General features: G+C 38.1%; 1 protein-coding gene across 2 annotated transcripts in view; it reads right to left on the reverse strand.

Moving 5' to 3' along the window:
- PTPRN2 (protein tyrosine phosphatase receptor type N2) overlaps positions 1–13,810 on the reverse strand; it is a 634,110-nt gene that overhangs the window by 39,101 nt on the left and 581,199 nt on the right. For both annotated transcript variants that reach the window (XM_058803508.1, XM_058803499.1), the window contains one exon: positions 7,413–7,490. In XM_058803508.1, the coding sequence (XP_058659491.1) occupies positions 7,413–7,490 (78 nt within the window). The remainder of the gene's footprint in view (positions 1–7,412; positions 7,491–13,810) is intronic.

Below are 13,810 nucleotides of genomic sequence, written 5' to 3' on the forward strand. Positions count from 1 at the left end.
TAGGAAAAGGCAAATTCAAGATGTCTGTATGTGATGCAATAATTTCTCTTTCTGCTTTCTCATAGAGACATAAACTGCTCTTATTCTTCTCAGTAGACTCCTAACGAGCCTTATTATTAAATAATTTAAATATGAGCTCTGTTTAGAGTTGCACTGCTGACAAAACCACATTAAGGAGCAAAAGTCCACCAAAATAATCAGAAATTAGGTTTTCCTTTAGCATTGAAAATGTGGAAACTAAACAATAAAGGGATACAAATTTTAAGAGACCATTTCTAAGTATGTTCTCCAACCAGAGCCATAATTAGAGGGAGTGTGGTAAAAGCAGACTCCTTCACTGAATGCTTATGGAATTTCTAATGTTATATTTATTTCTCATGGCTTGACAAGTTACTAGAGCTCTAGGGGCTACTGTTCTGTGCCTATGTCTCCCTTGCTGTTTTTCCTTTATTAAATTAAAATATGCATATTTTACACATTGAATTGCTTTCTGTTGGTTTTCATCTGCTCTTCTTTCTGAAGGTGAGAACTGATTAGACATGCAGGAAGTCCCATTCCAGGCAAAGAAAATAAAACTTGGAAATCACAACTGCTTGAAAGCACTATGTCTGCACAGAACAAAATGCAGAAGAATAATTTAGTTTGTAAATTAATTTCAGCACTCAAAAACGTGCTGAACTGGGAGCACAGAAACCAGCATTTAGAGCAGACAAGGGTTTAGTACAATTGTTCCTACTCAGCCCATGGGCTTGGAACACTGATTTTGCTGGAAGACTCATTCAGCTATGGGGACATGGTCTCCTGCTACTGGGATTTGCCCTTGGAGACTACTGATTACTAATCCTTTTTACAGAGGACACAGTCAACTGACAGTATTCTGTATTTCTTTTGCTGAATTCCAAAACTGGAAGAGAGAAGCAAATGTTGGTGATTAGACATGCAGAGATTTATCATGTCCTCTAGACTGTGATTCAGGAATAAATTCTTAATATGCCATTGTGATCTGGGAGGAAACCAACAGTCAGTTCTTCTGACTGATGCTGATAACTTACTCCTGAACAGGGGAAGAGAAAAGTAAAAATAGTTTTAGATTAAGAAATGCAGGACTGGGGCAACAAAAAGCAAATGGCAGTTGAACTGCCTGGCCCATATTAGGGCTATGGACTTTACTCTTGGGACCTCTTCTGCACTTTACATTTAACAGTCTGGCAATAAAAGTAAAAAATAATCAAGGGAACAGACCTGAGGTTTCCCCAGTCACTACAGCCACCACAGTGCAAACCTCCACTCCAGTGAGGTCTCTCTCTGTTTGTCAGCAAGAGACAGGCAGCATTAACAAGAAGGCTGAAGAGGATTTCCAGTTTTGAGACTATTTCATGTACTGACAAGTAGTGGAGGCAAGATGAGGTAAAGAAAAGCATGGGTTTGACTCAGAATGTGGAGGATGATGAAGCTTTTCCTCGCTTCCTAGAGGAGCACCCCAGCCACAAAGGGGCAGCACTTGAAGTCTGCCTTCCACCTCCTGTCTGACTCGGTGCTGCTCATGAGTGGTGTCAGCTCTGTCACCATTCCAGACTGAGGCATTGGGGGATCTATTTAGCCTGAGCTACAGATGTGTTTAGGCAAAACCCATGGGGTTTTCTGGTCTAAACTACGAGTGTGTCCACTACAAATGTGGACTGTATTTAACTTACTCTCATGACTTAGGTCACCAGGTGACTTTAATGCACTGTACCTTACCCAGCATTTGCAAAATGAGGAAAATCCTATTTCTCTACCCCTTCTGCACAACTTCTCTAATGTTCAGATAATGTTCAGATTAATTATGTTCTTCGTGGAGGGAGGACATCACAGGAGCACAACAAATGCTTACAGAAGTATATATATCACATATTATTTCATTTTCCAAGGCAAATAAAGCATGGTAGGAAGTGCTTGTTCCCTCCCCCTATTTCACTTAATGTGGTAAAATAAAAAAAACATGAAAAAGTACTTCCCTCCAAAAAGGAGGGGAAAGAAGGGCAAACGTGGGTAGGTTTATGAAAGAAAGACATGATATTTTTCAGAGGGAGAATTTATGGCCTCCTACAGAAATGCCCATTTGGAGATGATGAACCTTAGCAGACATGCAATTTATAAAACCAGAATAATTAAGAACAATTTTTCAGTGAAAGGACAGTTAGTTCTAAGTATCTTGACTCTTAGAAATAGTTTCTTGCATATTATCATCCCTTGCTTCTTAGAATACTTTGCAAGTTAAGACATGTACTTCATGTCAAATATTTTGTGGAATTATAACCCAGCACATACTGAAAATAATAAAATTTTATGCCTCCAGAATTATTCACAACATGGAACTCCTGCTGCGAAAACTTGTTATAGATCAGAAATGTTCCACATCCTCTTTCTTTTGAATTATGTTCAAAGAGATGTTGAATTTTAATAGCGCTATGTGAAAGAGCTGAGTGAAAGCTCACTGAAGCTGCTGGACAAAATCATCACCTTTCATTCAAGATAAATGTAAGAAACAAGCAAACTCTTTTATGAAGCCTGATAACTGAAATTACAGAAGTTATCATCAAAAACAACAGAAACATGAAGTATATGGACCTGCGAGTTTCTCTAGAAACTGATATGCTTAATGCAGAGAGAGAGCATTAATCAAGGCAAGATGATTAATCCTGATAAGCAGCATAAATGTGTAAAAGGAATAAAGAAACCACCAGCACAGCTCAACAAACTAGCATTGTGATCCTGGTAGAAGAAAAGCTGAGAGGCTGGGGGTAAAACACTGGGTGAATGAGGTTTGGAAAATAGAAGTTATTGACTGTTATTTGATTCTGCCTTTGTTCAAGGAAATAAAACTCAGTTCTTTCTTTGTAAATAAAATGGAACTCTACCAAAGCAAAACCCTGTCCTGAGGATGAATTTTCTTTCCAGCTGAGAAGAAAACAACCCACAGACCTAACAAATTGTATAACCACTCAGGTAAAAATGGATTAATACCATGTGAGAACAGTCTTCCAGTTTTTGAGAAAGGGAATTGTGAGGTGGAATTCCCACTGAACAAGAATAGAATCAATGAAGGATGTATTTCTCAGAAATAGTAATTGGTAAAAGATGAAAACTAGACCAGATAAAATTAAAAGAAGACTTAAATCAGCTGGAGGCTTTTCAAAATTAATTAAAGTAGTGGCTGGAAAATTTCCAGAGTGGTCCAAGAGATGACAAGCGGGTAGAGATGAAATCTCTGCTTGAGCCGCAAACACAGAGCATCCAGACAGATTAAGAAGCCCCGTGGCAAAACAGATCAATGAGATGACTGACAACACAACTCCTGCAGGCTAGAAAGTTTTCAAAGAAATAGGTAAGCCAGGAAAGTTGGAACTAACTTGGCACTTGCTGACTTAGAGAAGCTATGCCAAGAATCTAAGGAGCTGGAGAAGTAAACCAGAGGGACACAGATAACTGTGGAGGTTTTTTGCCATTAGAAGAGTCAGTACAAGACTATTTCCTTTTTATCATTATTTTTCTTACAACACATACAAATTCAAACACCATTTGAAAATAACCAATACCCAGGCATTTGGACCATCTCCAGCTCAAACACTGTGCCTTTGAAAGAAAAACTTCTCTCAAGCTATCTCTCAGGTCAGCTTGGAAACCCAAATAAATAGAAACTTTTACAGAAAATTTTGAGACTGATGGCCAACTCTAGTGGCTCAAGTTAAATGGTACTGAAGAATGATACCTGCTCTTCTCCACCCTACCAAAAAGACTTATCTTCCATGAAGTGGTCACGAGTGAAATCAGTGGAGCTGGTGCCTCTCAATCCCATAGTGTTAGTAGGCTTGGATCACACAGAATTCACAGAATCACCAGGTTGGAAGAGACCTTAAAGATCATCAAGTCCAACCCAGCCCTAACACCTCAACTAAACCACAGCATTGAATGCCACATCCAGGCTTTTTATAAACACACCCAGGGATGGTGACTCCACCACATCTCTGGGCAAACCATTCCAGTAATTTATCATCCTTTCTGTAAAAAACTTTTTCCTAATATCCAACCTATATTTCTCTTGGTGCAGCTTAAGACCTTGCCTGTACAAAGAATGCTGAACTACATGAGGCTGGACCAAGCACCATCAACGTTGTATGAAAAAGCTCTGCCTAGTTTGAGAAAGCAAAGGCACTGAGATAACCATGATCTTTGCTTGGATCTGGGCAACTTGAATACAGTAAATGGGAATTTGTTTGCTAAGTGTCTAACAGCACTTGCACTAAAATACTGGGCACTGGATCAACATAACATAGGTTTTAGAGGGGCCTGTCAGTAAAACTAGAAAAAAAGATTGCCCAAAACTAAATTATCTGTTTGGTAAAACCTACAAAGTATTGTGACAGTCCACAAATCCGTTCATAGCAGGCCAGACTGCTTCCTACTGTAGAGGTAGTCACTGACTGGTGGGAGAATATAATGAAAGCTTAAGAGAAAGCTGGTTTAGAAACTATATCTGGAATAAGAGCATGAAATGCAGACAATCAGCAGAGATCAGAAGCAGTTTGGATTTCATTGTGGGTATCAGCTGTCTTGTGAATGCCAAGGAAGTTGCCTTACATTTGCAAGTAAAACAAATGCTCTGTAGAGAAGAGTTTTCTAGAAGTCAGCTTGAAAAGCCTTCAGGAATGAAACAATTACAAAAGGTTCTTGCTGGGGCAACCTTTCAGCCAAGACACAATGCAGTGGCTGATGCCCACTGTGCACTCTGACTGTTGGGAATCTCAGCAGCCAAATCTCTGCAAAAATAGGAAGCAATACATCCAGTAAATATTGCCATGAAGGTGATGTCAAGCTCCAAGAGTTTCTGATGGACTTGCTAAAGCATGACATTGTGCATTTAGACAAGGAACAGCAGAACAGTCCCAGATCTCTCTGGAGTCAGTCGCTCTTCTCACTACCAGTCAGAAAACTGCTTCACTGAGCACAAAAAGGGAAAAACAGCAATGCAACTCTGCAACAGCTGGCATTAAGTGGAGGAGGGAGAGGGAGGAGAACCACTGAGAAGATGTATCAGGGATGAATAATTGAATCATTAAACAATCCCTGGTGGCAGCATCATGGAAGCACCATAAACTATAGAAAACTGTACTCAAGTAAATATCAACTGATTGTGCCCTGACAGCAGTTAAGATTATTTTCCATAGCAAGTTTAGATTTCCTATGCTTTACATTAAAATAGGCACAATTAGGTGAAAATAGAAATTAACTTTTCTCCCGCAACTGGGCATAAACTGCAAAACCTTCAAGCCATGGCTTTTGACTTGTACACTGGATCTTCATTTCTGTGGTCGTGGATGCAGTGTTTGGCAAGGAGCTCCTCTCTCTTGGCCTGTTTATTATATCTGGTTGATACCCTGGGCTGTGTAAAAGGTTTGGGACAAGAACTGGCACACTGAATTGTGATCAGCAGGAAGTTTAAGAAAAGTGGGTCATGGACCAAACCAGGACACTGGCACAGGTAGATTGTTATGTTGAAGTGACAGACATCATCAAAACAAACGTCAAAAAACACCTTTTCTATGGAACCTAACAGAAGAAATAGTAAAAGAGCATCACACCAGAAATGCACACAACCACGCTCAAACCAAAGCTGAACCATGGCTCCCAAATATCTTTTGAGAAGATGTTTACAGCAAATCTGGTGGGGAGCTGGAGTGAACTTCCACTGATGGAACACTGGAAGAGAAATAGCAAAAAGAGCAGAAGGAAAGTGAAGACTCTTCCACACAACATAAAATGAGGAAAGAAAGTAAAGAAAGAGATTTTTTAAGTATGAAGTAGAATGAAGAAGATTGCACCACAGAACAAAGAAACAAAGTTGTAGTCTCTGTGACCATGAAAACAGGGTGCCTAACTTCAAACTGATGTGGGAGAAGAACAAAAGATATCCTTCATTCTATGCTTGAATTAATTCTGATTTCTGCAAGGCTTACTCAAAGTGGGCTTCTTAAATGCCATATTTAAAAATGAGAACATATATTCTTCAACATGTAAAGGGGAATTTTCCGGTCAAAGTACACACAATGTAGATGTACAAATATGAAAAAAATAATTAAAAACCTATGCCATAAAAATCATAAAATGTAATTAAAGAAGAGCTAACATACTATTGGATTTTGCATATGTAAGTAAAAAAATACATTTTCAAGTATTATGCCTGCTAGAATGAACCCATGTGCCAAGCAAAAAAGATCAGTCTTCTCAATTCCAGCTAATTACCAAACAATGAGGACAAAAATCACAAGCTCCTTGAAAATTTAAGCCAGACCAAAAGCTCACCTGACTTCAAGAAGAAAGCATTTGCTCTGCCCTTCTAGAAAACAGTCCCAAAATATCTTGGACTGAGCACTTCAATATCCACGCACCCAAAATTCAACAACTTTTTTGACAATGTCCTGATTACTCATCAGAAAAATCGTGACATGAAAAGAGTCTTCAATAGGGATCAGTTAATAATTTCTAAGGATAGGTCAAGTGATGCAGATGAAGAGCTGATTTCAACAGATGCAAGCTCCCAAAATACAATGACACTTCTGAAATTGTCACACAGACAGTCTCTTATCTTCAGAACAAAAACTTCTAAATTCATAATGCAAAACAAAAAATAAAAGCATATGTTCCTGTTGATAATAAGCCCCAGCTGGCCTCCTCCCCAGGCAGCTTCTGTAAACTTTCAGACACAGTTCTGTGCTTCCAAAGGAATATCTAACACTCGTATCCATCACACCATCACACACATCTACCCTGACAGTGTGTGTTGGTCCAAACCTGAGAGCTAGACCAGCACTGAAACACCTGCATGTAAAGTAAAATCCTAATTGTGCCTCAAGAACTGCTCCATTTAGCCCCAGTCCTGCAAAGAATTCTGCCCCTGCTTAAATTTATGCAGCTGGGTCCTAACTGCCTGTGGCAGGGGAAATGCATAAGGATTGAAGCATATTGGAGAACTGGGACATGTGTGGAATAGATTTCAATGGAAAATTCATGGCACTTGGTGTTAGGTCCTTTCTGATCTCAAAAATGACAATGAATTCTGGCTACACTCTTCAGGCCTTCTGAAAATCACTGCATCCCTGGCAGTAATTTAGTTACAGAGACCAGGCACTAAAATATGAATACTTTGCCCAGAGGTTCTCAGTATAATTCTCAGATAAACCATTCCTTAGCAGGGCTTGTATTACATATAAATGTCTTGAATATCCATGTACTAGACTTTAAAAAGGCATTTGAATTGAGGTTATTCCACCTGCAGTGACTCAAGCACAACATACTTTTACACAAATTACATTTCAAGAAGCACAGGAAATCTTGTGACATAAATTCAGTTTTCAAAAAGATCTTTAACTTACCTGCCAGAAGTCAGCAACAGTAGCAGGGAGAGGGCCCTGGGTGGCAATATATGCAGGGTTTCGGGGGTCATGGTCCATCTGGAATAAGGAAGAAGAACACAGACTGGATTTATTTAAAGGAAATCCCTTGTAGTTTTAGAGACAGAAAGTATGTGAGGGCAGAATAAGGGACTTCCTGAAGGACTGTCATGTCCCTCCACCCTTTATTGGCAAGCAAAGTGTTTTATTTCTATTTGTAAGCTCAAAGAATTTTCCCCCAAAAGACTGATGACACCAGAAGTGATGAGCAATGTCCCATGTCCTCAACATGCAGAGAAAGATCATTTATGGTGGCTGACAAAGGCATTTATTTGAGATCAGTACTTGTGGTTTCATAGCAACCTAGGAGCCTTTTGAAACATTTTTCTACACTGAATGTTAAGAATGCTCCACACATCTAAATATGTTCTCCATTTCCACCATGCCAGTCAAGGGCACATGTAACTAAAAATCAGCAAAAATGGGGAACAAATTCAGTTTCTGGCTTTTTTCTGGTTAGCTGATTTATCTAAATGCATGGATTTGGCCTCAATGGAGGAAGTTCTGCTTAAAGACCTTAATTATTACATTTAATTCAAGGAGCAGAAAATTCACTGAGCAGAAAAAATAAAGAATCTAAGAAACAAAGCCATCAGGAGTAAATAGGATTAGTGTGTTACAATGAATGTTTTCGAACTGATGGGTGGTTTTCTTGGTTCTAAATCTTAGGACCCATTCTGCTGAAAAAGAAGATCTGCTGATAGGATTAAAAAACAAACAAACTCATTCTAACCCTGAACTGGGCAGGACAAAACTTTGAACATAAAGAAAAGAGACCCATTTCAGCTCTGGGATGTGTGGGTGTGACTCGGTGACACTGAAGTCGCTGAGAGTTAACTTATACCCATGTAGCTGAAGGCAGAATTTGTCTCAATACACAGTTCTGTCCTATAAGTAAAGATCTGAATAAGAATGAATGTGAGTCACATTTGCATTAACAGGCATCTCCTGAATTTATTCATAGCCTATCAAAATCTTCAGTGATGGTACATGTCAGCGTAAAAAAGGCACCTCATAATTATGTGCAACATAAAAGAGGGAAGAACCATAAAAGAACAGATGTAAGTTATTCTAACAGAACAACAATATGATGAATGTTGCAAAAAGGAAGAGAACACTTTTATGTTTCTAATTTTCTGATATATAATTAAGCTGGACTTAATATTAAAATTCTCCATGACAACACAACATAGGTAAAAGTCACTGAATCAATTTAGACTAAAAGCTTACTTCTGATTCACCACCCATAGTTACACAAAAAACTTGACCAGGATGTCTATAAGAGCATCATTTTATTCCAAGTTTCATTGGGATGATTCTCTTATCAGCCAGTAAATCTTCCCAACAAGCAATTGCTCACAAGAAATTTCAACCTTACTTTCTTTGCCTTTTGAAAAAAGCAATTCTGATAGCAGGACATTTACTGTTGTGGGTATTTTGAGACCAAGGAAAACTAGCTTTCTTCAAAAATCAGTATTAACAAAAAAACCCTTAGGAAACATTTCAAAAGGAGCAACTATTTTTGGTTTTGTTTTGCTTTGTTTTGTAAGAATTGAGACACTGAACTGAACACAGCTGAAAACAACAGCAAATGTGATCAAGCAAAGTCAAACTTAAAAGCAGAGGTTTTTTTTATTCTCCATTACAGTTGAAATGATTTCTTGTTTTTTGGTTTTTTTTTTTTTTTTTTTTTTTTTTTTTTTTTTTTTTTTAATCCCAAAGATGTACAAGATTTAAATTTGTGGTGAAATGATTTCCTATGCTGGAACTAAAAATCTTAACTTAGAAAAACTGACCTACACCAAGGAAGATGTGCTACTCTCAGTGGAAATTTTTGTGGGCTGCATCCACTCAAAAATGATGTCATTTCTCCACAGGCTAGAGCTTTGCTTGGAAATGTAACCAACAGTAAATACACCAAACTTTAGAAAAAATATAATTCACTTTGAATTCTTCTAAATGATTTTTTTTTCAAATGTAGATATGCCAGAAAACAAAGGCAGAAGAAATCAAGGATGATGCAAATAGTGCTGTCATGGAGGAAATACATCTCAACATTCAGCTGATAAATCAGGAATAGGCCAATCTTGGCATTTCAGCATTAATCAACCTCTGTCACAAAGGTGCTGTTGGAACGTGGCAAACATTACAATAAGCACAGAGTGGTGAAGTATATCAGCAGTTTAACAATAATTCAAAAGACAATTACAATTATTACACTCCAAGCACATTGTGTTGCACAAAAAACAATTATGAGCAGAAACTCTTCTTGCTTGGAGCAAATAGAAAATGGCAGAAAATGCTATCACACTATTAAATGATCTTTAACTGAGCGAAAATAAGAGCAAAGTTTAAACTAATTAAATGAAATTCCTGGTTTCATGAATTTTGTATTACATGCACTGTTTAAAAGACCATGTATTTCAAGAAAAGTGTGAAAAATCCCTAGTCTGGTCACATTCAATTTAATATGAGTAGGTGATGGCAAGGGACAGTTCTTGAATGTTTTTGCTTTGTTCTTTATTATTCTCTCAAGGTCAGCAAGACCACCAAGGGCATCTTAATCTATCAAAGTTAACAGAAGTTTGAATAAAGAAATAAAGTCAGTAATGGGTTTTAAACTAACTAATCAAGGATCCAGTAAAAGACTTTTTTTTTAATGTCAGTAGTCATTATCTTCTTTCAAGGATCCCTCAGATTTCTCACTCCATGAAAATAAAATAGAAAATGTATTCTCCAGAGAAGAATGGAGAACTCCAGACTCCATACAATCAAGTATTAAAACAAAAATTGATTGTTTGCTAACATTTTACATCAGAACAACCTTCAGAAATCACCCTAATAGTAATTGTTCAAAAAGAACATGATTTTTCCCTCTATTTCCCCATCAAAGCACCAAGTTCACAAGGCTTACATCAGAATGGGATCGAACAGCCATTGTTGGAAAGAAAAACCTACAATTATTGCAGCTGTTCTACTATGGTGGAATTCTCATTTTCTGCTGCAGTACAGCAAAGGCAAGTCTGGTGATAATGTTTCAATCTATTTTTCCATGATTTTATATTAGGGGTCAAGGATTTCTATAATGGGCCATGCAATTGATTGTACTGATTTGCATCACTACCAGTATCAAAAGCAAAAGAAAAGAAAAATGAGGAGCACTGAGATTTCTTCTTGTAAAAGAAAAACTAGAGAAAACTTTAGTGGCACAACTTTTGTTTTCCTACAGGGTTTTGTAGTATAAGCTGACTTATAGTACCCTAAAGTAGGAAAATATATGAAGAACATTATCACAACTGGTTGCATCTTGTTAACATCAGACAAGGATTCCACCTTTGCTTTACTGCAGAATAAAAGCTGTTTTTTCCCTCAAGAATTCTATTATCCAGCTGTCTTATTCTAAGACTTTGCAAGAATTCCCTGAAGAATGCTGAGTTTTGTTGAGTTTGTGATAGAGATTGTGCTGCTGCATGATTTCACTGATAATGCTGATGAAATACAGAAAAGTCAATACATTGTGGAAGTAAATCCTTGAGAGTGGTACATGTAGATTCTTGTTAAGCAGTCTTGTAAAACTGCAAACTGAAGTAAAAGTGCAATAGGCATCAATGGCCATTTTGAAATTTCATGTAAATGATAATACTGATGAATTCCTTCCCTTTACCTTCCCTTTCAGCTTGTCAGATCTTCAATTTCCACAGAGAAGGATGCTGGGTGAGATGTGGTGTCAGTCACCCCATATTTACCATATTTACCTTCACTTAAAACCTCTGAGTCCATCTGATATATTCCTAAATCATGAGATCAGAATGAAATCCAGTGTAGACCAAATACAACAGAAAGGAAGTTGAAATCTGATTAACGCCTTAAAAATTTGTATGGATTCAAGCTTCTGTGTGGTTTCCAGACTTGATGTGTTTACAACACCAAGAAAATCTACTTCCATACATATTTTTATTACACAAAATATAGACAGTCTTTAAAGAAGAAGTGTATTTGTTTTTGCAAAAGAAAGCATATCCAGCAAATGCAGATGAACTTTGTAATCATTCACCTCAGCATTAAAATTAAAAAGGTAGACTAGTCCTCATCTTCATGTTTGAATTAAAATTTAAAACAATTTTTTAAATCCTTCCTTTTAAGCCCCTAATGGAATGAAAGAAGCAAATCTGGTTGCCTATGCCATTATGAATTTCAGAGTCTATTCTTGCTGATGAAATTTGTATGCTGTATTTGAACAAACTGTCATGCTAATGACATTCCTCAGTCTGGTGTCTTCAATAATAAGCAAACTGAGTTTTTAAATGTAGTTGATGGGATTTTTTCCCTCTCAGACACCCTATGAGGAAAAACAGAATTTCCCATTTACTTTCATGACCTCTGATTTAAAAGCAAAGATTGCACATTATTTACTACTGGATGATTTTCCTGAAATTTAATGAGGACTAAGTACAAATATGACAGAAGTAATTATCACAGTTTTATTCTGCACAGTCAGGGTCTCCTTGTGCTGTAATTGCAAGCCTTTCATTCAGCTGCCGATACCAGAGTTATTATCATAGTACTTCATGTTATTTCTGAGAGGAGGGAAACAGATTTCTACCTCACTTTTACCCTGCAAATTTATCCCAAGGACTCATTTTGCCTGGCCTCATGCTACAGCTAAATAAAAGACATATGGGAAGAATTTGGACTAAATCTTTCCTGATTCTCTTCACCCAGCTGCAGTGGGGCCACCAATATAACCCCAGTTTTCACATCCTACTGTGAAGTATTGAGGTATTGAGGTATTGAGGGGGGGCAGCAATTTTTCAAAGGAAGAAACATGTGGGCAGGTGGCCAGCTCATTGTCTAGCACAGGGATTTTTTTACGGTGTGCTGCTGCACTCATTTAGACTTCAGTGAAGGTTGAGTGAGCCCCAGTTGGAGACTGGACCACTGACCCAGAAGCTGGAGATACCCAGCAACATGTATGGCACTGGCAGCCTCCCTCTCTGAAGCTCAAAGAGAATTACTTTATTTTCCACTCTTCCTGCACCAGACAGCTCCCACACACAGGGAGGAAAAAGCCTCTTGCAGTCAGTTCATCCTGTACTGATCTTGTGCTATCAGTGCCCATCTCACAACACTGCTCACTCCTCTCCCAGGCTCTGCAAGGAGCAAATGCACCAGGAGCATCACTGTATTGACAGGATAATTAGTGAGGTTATTTAAGTTGAAAGAGTCTGAAGGAAAGAAATGGTAGGATTTTTGCAAGAGTGAGTGAAAGCGGTTGTGCCGATACTCCACATCTCTGTGTGCTCTCACGGACGCTCACTAAATGTGTGCCTGCTACCAGGAAAGATCCCGAGTAAACAGCAGCAGAAATAGCACAAATGTCCAACTTAGGCTTCACTGGCTCTATAAACACAGCAAATATTGCAGAATCAAGTGCCCAATTCAATATTGCAGAAGGCATTTGAAGTGAGGAGAACAGAAACTAAATATCTCTGCCACTTCTATAATAAACCTCATTGTACCGAAACTACACCAGATTAACAAATATGTTAACACTAATCTGAAGATATTTAATTTGGCTCAAAATTCAGCAGTTTGCAGGGAATCCTTCCAGACCATGGGCTTGCAAAGCAGGGATTTCCTCCTATCAGCCCCCCACTTTATCACCCCCAGGAAACACATTTTGACCTATTGCTTTCAAAACAGCAAAATGACTACTGGCTTAGTGGAACAAACTCATGTAACTAACTGGAGCATCTCTTTCCTTGGAATAGCAGGTCTACACAAATGTCAGCTGTGGCACTCTCTCCTCACACTAGGGTCTCTATCCTACCAGAAAGAAGAGGAACTTGAAATTTTTTCTTGGCAGTTTTTCTCGGCTATGCAAGTTACTGGGCACTAATCCCAATCTAATGAAACACTTGTGAGCCCACTTATTTCTGGGCATAGAAGTATTTCTGTAAGAGATACAAAGGCAGCCATAAGAATTTTTGGTTCATCAGTGTGACTTGTTGTATTGAACAGAACTCTTGAGTCTGGGAAAACAACAAAAAAATAAATATGGTTCTAACCCTGCAGAAGGACCCTTATTAACAGCTGGATGGAAAGGCAAGATTACAACCCTTTGTAAAAACACAAGAGCTAAAGCTGTGGGAGCAGGGACCCTGCGCTTGCATGAGCCTTGGGAATCCTGAGAGAGCAAACCTCTTCCCAGTTTTGTTAGTGGGATATCTTAGTCCTGTTTCTTCACTTACAACACTACTAAATCTAATACTTTACTCTTCAGTGTTATTAAAGAAACAGTTACACTATAATCCAAAACT

The sequence above is a fragment of the Ammospiza caudacuta genome, chromosome 1 (assembly GCF_027887145.1).
Source record: "Ammospiza caudacuta isolate bAmmCau1 chromosome 1, bAmmCau1.pri, whole genome shotgun sequence".
In the NCBI taxonomy this organism is placed as follows: domain Eukaryota; kingdom Metazoa; phylum Chordata; class Aves; order Passeriformes; family Passerellidae; genus Ammospiza; species Ammospiza caudacuta.